This window comes from Mus pahari, chromosome X, assembly GCF_900095145.1.
Source record: "Mus pahari chromosome X, PAHARI_EIJ_v1.1, whole genome shotgun sequence".
Classification (NCBI taxonomy): domain Eukaryota; kingdom Metazoa; phylum Chordata; class Mammalia; order Rodentia; family Muridae; genus Mus; species Mus pahari.
Window position 1 is genome coordinate 33,929,030 of NC_034613.1, and position 10,026 is coordinate 33,939,055.

The 10,026-nt window shown below is 34.1% G+C and overlaps 1 protein-coding gene across 2 annotated transcripts in view; it reads right to left on the reverse strand.

Annotated features, from left to right (window-relative positions):
• The window catches only part of Tenm1 (teneurin transmembrane protein 1), a 710,827-nt gene that overhangs the window by 180,067 nt on the left and 520,734 nt on the right, over positions 1 to 10,026 (reverse strand). For both annotated transcript variants that reach the window (XM_021188844.2, XM_021188842.2), the window contains exons 13-15: positions 7,485 to 7,670; positions 5,273 to 5,296; positions 3,271 to 3,417 (exon numbers count right to left, since the gene is read on the reverse strand). In XM_021188844.2, coding sequence (XP_021044503.1) covers positions 3,271 to 3,417; positions 5,273 to 5,296; positions 7,485 to 7,670 — 357 coding nt within the window. The remainder of the gene's footprint in view (positions 1 to 3,270; positions 3,418 to 5,272; positions 5,297 to 7,484; positions 7,671 to 10,026) is intronic.

The following is a 10,026-nucleotide window of genomic DNA, read 5'->3' on the forward strand; positions in this document are numbered from 1 at the left end:
CCCTCTCCCCCTCCCCCTCCCCTCCCTCTCCCTGCCCCCACCTCAGACAAGGTCTATCATCGAACCTGGAATTCTAAACCTGAAGTTCATGGAGCAGTTTAGCTAGTCTGGCTAGCCTGTTCCAGGGATCTTCCATTTGCTGTTTTCCCTACACTGAAATTCCAGGTTCATGTCACCAAGCTAGCTTTTATGCTTTTGCATGGGTACAGGGGATTGGACTAAGGTGCTCATGTTTGTGTGGCAAACAGTTTACTGAGCTATATTCTCAGCTCCTTCACATTGACTTTTTGATGCTGATTTAATTATACAATAAATTTAAATTTGTGCTTGGGCATTTTCCAGAGCTTTTATTTGGTTGTGTTGATCTGTCTATGAAATAGACTTTACTGTTGGAAGATTCCCTTACTATGTGTTTTAGGTATTCAGACACAGTTAATACAGTACTTATTCTTTTCCTTGGGCTTGTAAAAGTTTGTGATCATAGTTTTAAAATTTCAATTCAAGACACATGACCAACAAATCAAAAGGTGTTTCCCATGATGTTATGTCTCCTTCATGCTTAGGACTCTGCAGATGGTGAGTGCTAACTTATTGGGGATAACTGTGGTCACAGTACTTGACAAAGCTGTGACTTCTATAGTAATTAGTACTTAGAATGAGAGATCTTTCTCTTTCCTTTGATTGTTAGGGAAAAAAACCCAAAGGTTATTTGTCCCCAGCTTTTACTCTTCAAGGACCTCTTAGGTGGCTTTCAGGGAAGCTGTGTCAATGCAGCCCAATTACTTACCAAGAATCACAATGCATTGAGATCAGAGTGTAACTAAAGTCAAAGCTGCAGGATGTAGCTGTGATTCTAATGAATATTCAACAGTGATTAGGATGCAAGAAAAATCCCAAACACTCTTAAGTATCAGGTGTAATATGGAGTAATCAGGTAGCAGCTACTTGAAGTAACTGCTTGAAAGTGATGTGGTTTTGATTGGAAGATTTCTTAAGAATTGCATTTTAAAAATTAGGATTACTTTTTTTTTTCAGGAAGGTTCAATTGCCTCTTTTTGATTTAATTAAAGCACATACACATATACAAACAAAGATACTAATCATTAGTCATAGTCAGCTTAATGACCTCTGTCCTTTTGAGAATTTGGAAAGCTGAGAATACCAAGTAAAGGGCATTTGCAATGTATTCTTTGGGGTAGTAGATAAACACTGTAGAAATGGAATTATTGGTCTAAAATTCTAGTCATGGGACTTTTAGTGGTTATTCCATCTATCTTTCTATCTTAAAGGAGAGATCAATCTATATTTGTCATCAATATCATCTCAGTCCCACTAAAGGAAAAATGGTAATTGAAACTCTCACACAGTGTTCTAACCCTATTCCCTAAAGAGACAATTATAAGCTATGCTGAGCTCTTATCAAGCCTTTGATTTTCAATTTGCATATAGATACAAAGTTTTAATAAATGTTCAGAGGTCAATGCACATTCAGTAAAATCTCCTATGTTTTTTATACTCACATATTCTATAGACATTGAGAATTGATAATCCAATAATTCATTCATGTTTAATTGATCAATCCATTAAACATTTTTGGCTGCCTTGATATGACCTTGAAGCTGTAAGGATTCTTGATAATTAAATATTCCATAATTTTTATTACCTGACAAAGTCACGAAACTTACTTTGCCTCAACTTTAATTGAACCAGAAATTATAAATGCATAGGTTGTTAATATATTTTGTGAATATAACCTTTCAATCAACACATCAGATAGGAAAGCTCTGTTAATTACACAAATGAGGTGACTCATCCAGGTTTACACTTAAACCTCTCAGTTCCTTGCTATATAATCTTTATAAACTTAATTTATTTTCCTATGCCTGGTTTTATTATTTGTAAAAATATCACCAGTTGAGTTTCCTACACCAACATTTTTAATTAGATATCTCATATAAGATTCTCAGCACAATGCTTGATTCTAAGTAAATTCTGCATACAAGGAAATTACTGTTGTTATCAATTATATTTGGCTAATAGCTATGGCACATGTGTCATGCCTGATATGTATCAAGAAAAAGAGAAAGATATATGGCTAAGTATGCAATTGTACAGGGTATACTATAAACACCAGGGAAAATTGAGGAGGCAGAAATCACAGATTTCATGGAAGATGTGGCTTGCATGGAGACTTAAATAGTGGACATAGAAATGTGAGTGAAGAGAAGACATAGCAGAAAACATGCTTATACTTAAGACAAAGGCAAGGAAAGTAAAGATGAACATGTTACAAAATATGGGTGGTACTTGTGTGTGTGTGTGTGTGTGTGTGTGTGTGTGTGTGTGTGTGTGCATGTGTTCATGTGTGTGTTATGTACATGTATGGAGGACCAAAGCTGACACTGGATGTCTGTCTTGATTATTTTCCATCTTATTTCTTGAGGCAGATTTTCTCACCTGACCCAGAGTCTACCAATTTGGGCTAGTTTATCTAGGGAGATTGTTAGAGATTCCCTATATTCGTCTCTCCAGTCCTGGGAGGAGATGGCTCAGTCAACAGAGTCATCTTCCCAAACCATGAAAGAAAATTTTACAACCAAGTGAGTGCCAAAGTCCAGACTGCTGTCTTATGGATTTAAGCTTTTTATTTGGATGGAAATTATAACAAATGTAACTATCTCACAAATACAGTAAATAGGCCTCATACTTAATAATCTACTTCATTTAACCCGAGATATACTGTAATAAGAAATAATTTTGTTTTATTTTATGTTTTCACGCCTAGAACATATGCAAATGTTAGGCCAAACTAAATCATCACCCTGGCTTTGTCAGATGCTAGTGGAGTTTGCACTGTAAGGACATGAAATATTTTCTTTGTTCTCAATTATTTAGAGTTCCCTCTTGTGTTGCTACCTCTTAGTAACACTTAATGACTTTCAGAGGACACTAATTTCTGATAATTTTTTGTATTTAAGAACTGAATAAGATGCTTTATTAGTTTTTGAGACACAATATCTGTACCTACTTATGGGTTACAATTAAGTGAGATAATATACATGCAAAACATTTAGAGTATTGCACAACCATAGTAATTTTCAACAAATAATATCTTGAAAATATTATTGGAATAAAAAATAGTACAACCACAAACACTTCAATATTATTGATAATTAAGATTCTTAAATTTTGCCATTGGCAAGTCTGGTTACAACTGTGCCAGAGGCATACCAATTGCTTTCTTACATGAACACTTAGTAAATAACTTACCGCCATCATTGTCCAAGTTGTCGCCACAAAGCATTTCCATGACAATATTGCAGCCTGTTCCACTCCAACCAACCTGACACACACAGTGCCAACCATTTTGATCCAGGGTACATCGTCCATTTCCAAAGCAGAGCCCTGGACAGCCATCTGAAAAGACAGCAGAGGGTAACAATCACAGAGCCACCAAAACGGGATTGGCCAACAGTGATGTATCTGCCCACAGGGAAGAATTTAATCATCTGGGCTCTGTTCAGATGAGGTGCTGAATAAATGCAAGAGGAGCTTGCTTACTTGTAACACCTTCCCAGGGAACTTGTTATCCCTGACTTTGCAGTGTTTTTCCTTAGAGAGCCAATTAAGTGTTATTAATGCTAACCCCAATTCCCAACCTCTGGTTCAGATAGGAGGAAAACTGTGATGGGGACAAGAAATATTTTTTTTGAAAAACCTATCTCCTCATTTGTCCCAAACCCAGATAGATGATGCTGTGTCTAGTTATGGTCAATAAGTTGAAGAAAGACAGCAGTTTCTCTGAAGAGAAACTTTCTTCAACTACTTTTAACTTGTGATGGATTTCCCTTTGTGATCTAGTGCTTCAGGACATAGGTATGTTTGTTCATAATTCAGACCATGCCACTGTGTATTTGCTTATTCCTTAGAAAAATGTTATACTTGATTTGCACCTATTCAGATTTTTAAGATTATTATTGATCTGAGGGATAAGCACTGGGAATTTTACTTCTGTGATAACTCTTGCAAAACCCAGCATTGTGTTTACAATGATAGTAATAGTAATAATAATAATAATAATAATAACTTAGAAAATGTTTATGGGATTAAAAGATACCATACATAGAGTTTCAGAATTTTAAAAAATAACTGGAAAAATATACTCAAGAGGAAGTATAGATTTTAGATAGCTTTAATCTAATTAATAAAACACAAATGCAGACAATCATACTTTTTTAGAGTTCAGCTTCTTTTTTCTTTAGTGCCCCCTAGAAATGTGTCTTACTCTTTCTGCCAGTAGTGCAGAGGAAGGCACTATCAAAAAGAAACTGCATGTTCTAAGTGATCTTTGCCAGATATATGGATAAAATAATGATGATGATGATGATGATGATGATGATGATGATAATAATAATAATAATAATAGAAATAGAAATAATAATAAATATACATCTTGAGTATTTTCCCAGTAGTCATACAAGGCCAGTCCTAGCTTTTACTAGGGGTAGTCCAATCAACATTCTTTTTAATGTGTGCTTTCAAAAGAATATTTCAGAAGGATAAATATAAACTTAAGTTTTAGAATATCATAGAAATAACCTCATCTTCTTTCCAAATGGTTTTCAAGGAAATAAAACTTTAAAATAGCAGATGGCTTATAGAAAGTATGATAAATTTTATGAGTATCATATCCTCAAGTGATGGCATAGAACCAATACACGTAGCCTTGGAAAAGGAATTTTTTTATTTGTATTCTTGTAGGTACTCAATGGAGAAAAAAAACAAGGTGATTTGGAACACAAAAACACTACATATTTGACAGGAAATCCATTGTTGTCTCTGTCAAAAGCAAATCTCTGGAGGTACAGAGGTTAAAGTACTTATAAAGACATAAGAATTTTATATGTGGACCGAGATATATTGTTTTGAAGAATACTTCATCTGTCTACCTCAACCTAGTTTGCTTAGTGTATATGCAACTTCCTCCCACAATTTTCTACAAAGAACAAAGAAAGGAGTCCTTATAATTGCCAGTCCATTTTCTACTATAGCAATGGTGACTTGGATATTAGAAAAGCAAGTTATCTTCTAGTCTCATTAGTATAAACACAGCAGAAGTACATTGAAATAAAATTGCCCAAAGTAAAAACCAGAAAGAAACCAGTCAAGCAACCAAATGGAACCAAGCAACTAAAACTAAAACACTACCGTTGTTCTCCCACATGCACAGTTGTTTGAAAAGATTGTATCTGCTCTCAAGAAAAAGTCTTACCTCGAACAGCATCTAAGTAGTGAGCTAAAAGAGAGGAAAGGAATGATTGAATGAATTTCTGGCAGACCAAAATTATACCACGTATACTAATAATGGCTTTCCATCTGTTGTCTGGAAGGAGAACAGCAAACTATGAGTTGTTGAAATGCCTGAAGCTCAAAAATTTGTACACTGGCCTGTGTATTTTGTGAATAATATTTTATGTGAGGACATTATTGTTTTCTTTTTCTGCAAGAAATGCTAATAGTCTTCCTTATAAGTGTCATATTTCACTAAATGTATAAGAGGTGCATTTTTATTTTTAGTTTTCACTAATAACTTCTATGAAAGAAGGTATATCTTCTTATTGGGGATATCTTTAGAAGAGAGTTCTGGAACAACCACCTTTGGTAATCATCACAGTATTTAAGTCGCCTCGTGTGAAGGCAATAAACTCACTCTAGTGCAGAATGTAATTACTTAAGATGCATCTGAATCAACCCTCACCACATTTTTAATGGTTCTTAAATATTCCCACAGTCAAAGAATAAGACTTACTGTACCTGTAGTAGAATAGTATATTTTATGCTTTGCTTTGACAGATTTAAGCCATTATAACAAAATAATATCACCTGAAAGTGAAAGTCATAGTGTATTCTCTCTGCTGGGAGAATTGTATATCATAATTCTTGGCTCATGTTTAGGAGTAGTTGGCCAACACAAATCACATTTTGTGTGTACTTTTATTTATATATTTTTGGTTCTGTTTCGTTTTTTCTTTTAAGAGAGAAAGAACACAAAACTGGATGAGTAGGGAGGTGGGAAAATTTTTCTGTAGTTAGGAGAGGAGAAAAAACATGCTAAAATTATTATAGGAATAAACTAAAAATAAAAGTAAATTACCAAAAACAAAAGATCACTCCTGCCTTTCATTGGTGAACCTTTTCTTTCTAGCCATGGAAATTCCAGTGGAACACTGAGACCCATTTCCGTAGTAGAACAATGAGAACTGTACATTCATATTTATTTCATTGTACATTTACAATGGTTAGTTTTGACTATGACTTGACACAGTCTATAATTATCATGGAAGAGTTTCAATAAAGGGATGTTTAGATCAGGTTGGCCTGTGGCCATGTCTGTGGGAAATTATTGTGATTGCATTATTTGAGATGGAAAGACTAGTCTATTGTGTGCATTCCCTATGCAGAGGATTCTGAACTGTGAAGAAAGGAGAAAGTGATCTGAGCACAAGCATGTGCACATTTCCTGTGCTCTCATTCTGATTATGAGTGTGGTATACCTAACTCTCTTTAGCTCCTGACACTGTGACTTCTTTACTATGATAGATTGCAACCTGAAACTGTGAGCTAAAATATACTCTTTCTAACCTGAGTTAATTTTGTAGAGGTATTTTATCATAGAAATCATAATAAATGCGATTAAGACAAAGTACAAAAAAATAAAAAACCTTTGTGGCAGATATGTATACAAATTGAAGGCTTTGGTTTATTTGAAAATGAAACTATTTTACAATTGAAATCTTAATTATCAGTAATCTCTTTTATATTGTGAGCACCACATGATATGATAATTATTATGTAGGCACCACCTGCCTACAGAGTGTTCTGTCTGGCTGTGGTTTGAAAATCTGTGAAATTGATGACTAGGTTGTGAGAAGGGGTGAATGTTTCAGTATAAATTCTGTACTACTGAATAAAGATAGACAATTCAATACAGATGCTCTATTGATAATAGGTCAGGAGTGTTTTTTTTTTCATATACATTAAAGACAGACTCTCACTATGTTAAATGGGCTCTGTTAAAGTAGTCCCATTTAATAAAATTGCCTGTAGGTGCTTTCACTTGAAATAACCTATACTTTTCAAACAGAAAAATGGGCAGTGAATGTTACTATCAACAAAAGCACTTGTCTTGTTAACGAATGACACTTTATCTCAATGTATCATCTTTCATTTGAGTAACTCAAAGTGCTTGAAAGCAGAAAAATCTAAGGAACACTGAGGTAATGAGAAAAGAGATGATGGAAGAAATCAGTACACCACTGTCAAAAAGAGACCTCTTAGTTCACAAAAAAATTGTAGCCAATATTTCTCCTCCCCTTCTCTAACTTCAAATTATATTATGAATAGCTTGTCAACTGACTCACTAGAATTCTCTTAACTTTTTCTCTTAGCCCAACAGACTTTAATCAAAGTATGCTGATACTCACCAATTGTGCAGTGGTCGCCCTCCCACCCAGGGCTACATTCACATTTTCCATCTTTGCATTGGCCATGCTCAGCACAGTGAGAGTGACAGGAACGTTCCTCACATGTTGGTCCTACCCAGCCTTCTTCACATTGGCATATTCCCCTTGAGCAGACCCCATGGCTACCACACTCCATGGTACAGAGCTCTGTTAAAATTCAAAAAAAAAAAAAAAAAAAAAGGGCATATCAGCACATGTAGTTAAAGCCAACTGTCATTCCTTCCCGAAGTCATCAGAATAAACAAACACTGCAGCCTACACTGATAGCTTAAACGAAATATTTATGAACATGTAAAAATATATAAACAAAACATCACGTACATTTCTTGTGTCTGAGTAAACATGAATGGAACTTTGCAAAGAAGGTAGTTAGGACTCTATAAAACGAATTTTAGGGCAAATTAATTTTAAGTCCATAGAATGATAATGTCATCAAGACTTAGAAAGGAATTGTATATCCAACAATTGTCTGAGAGAATTCCTTAAAAATTAATTAGGATCACATATGATATTTAGTTATTTTATGATATTATACGAATTCACAGTGGATTATGACACAGTGAAATAGTGTTCTAAGCTTACTTAGTAAGATAATATTAGAAAGAAACTAACATAATAAAATTCATAATACACAAAAGGCAAGACTTCCAATGACAGCAATCAACTAGTCTATCTGATCACACAATCAATATTTGCATTTATTTTAAGCATATGAAATGACTCCGTGTTGATTAAAGAACACAGCCTTCTTATCCTGAAATGCTATTCAGTGTTTAGCCAATATAATGACGGTGTGTCCGGGCTTTGCTAAAGTTGTCTGCTTTGTCTCCTTGACTTTTTGATGAGAATTTCTGAATATTAATAAAATCCTGACAGTAGATAAACCAAAACCAAATCTTGGCAAGCTCCTTTCTTATCTAATTCTCTCACTAGAAGAGAAGGAATCAAAGCTTTCTGAAGGGATCTAATATGTTTGGTGTTTAGTGGTCATATACCCTTGAAATGGAAAAAGAGTATTCTGGAATTTGAGTCATTTTAACAGTCTAAAATTTGAAATGAATTTCTGATTTGGTTACAATAATATTAATAAACTCTATAGATACGAAGATAATTTTTAGGATTGACAATATCTTTATGATAAAGCAATATCTATAGAATTTATTAAAATCTGAATTGATTTGCTTGCTAATTTACTATTGTGTTTTGTCTGTATGTGTTGCATGTATGTTCATATAGTTAGATGTAAAGTGTCTTTCTAGACAGCTGTCCATTTTATTCAGTGAGGAAGAGTCCATTGCTGATCCCACAGTTTACCTATTTGGCTACTGTAGCTAGCTATCTTGCCCCAGGAATCCCCTGACTCTGTATCCGAAGTGTTGTAATTACAGGTGGGCCAGCATACCTACCCTCCTTTATTATGTGGTATTAAAGATAGAAATTCTAGTCCTCAATCTTGTAGAGCAAGCTATTTGTCCACTGAACCATCTTCAAAACCTTTGAGTTTTTTCAAGCTTGGGATTGATGAAAGTAGGGGATTGGAAAAATGAAAAAATGACTGATAGCTCTTAATATCTTTGAACAACTTGTCAATATTCTTTTTCTGAATTGTGTTATGTATATGCCAGAAGGAATAATATGTACATATCAAATGGCTAGTTGACTGATTTGAGATATATTTTAGAGGTATGAGTAACAGGAATTTTTCAAGTTTCAATATGATAATAAAGCAAAGGGTAAATTAATAAAAACAACAAATTAATGGTTAATGATGCTGTTTATGGAATGGAAAATGCTTGGGGGAATGACAGGTAGAACACTGAAAGTATTATCTTTATGATTTGTATACTGAGTCTTGTGAAAAATCAGTTAATTACTAGAATATGTGTGTGGGATGGGTTAAAATATCACCTTTATGTCATGTATACTGAATCATGTGAAAAATCACTTAATTGTGGGATGGGTTAGGTAAGGAAGTATAATTTGGCAGTCTTTATTATATAGGCAATGGAGATAGTTGAACTGATTTAAAAACTAAGTAGGCTGTTATGAAACAGATAGAATTTATCATTTTCTAGTAAAATATCATGCATAAGTTTCAAGAAGAAAAGGAGGCACCATCGAAAAATACTGAGAAGAAGGCAATTCTCTTTAGGAAGAAAGCCAATAAAATTATGGAGTAGCTAAAGTTCAAAGAGAAATGATTTTTTTTTATAAAAGGGATGGTATATTGTAATTATTATTCGAATAGAACTCTCAGATATAGTATGACATGAACCCACAAGACACTCTCAGTGACTCTATAAAGAGCTAAACTGATAAAGTACTAGTGCAAGACCACATGGGATTAAAGAAAAGAATGAATGGAAAGGCATTTACAGGACTACCAGATCATAAAAATGTCTAGAACACTGAAAAATCTATTTTAAAAGGTGAGCATTCATCTCATAAGTGGTATCCTAGATAGAATTATCTTAAAGTAGCTTGAGATTCCAATATCTTGGTT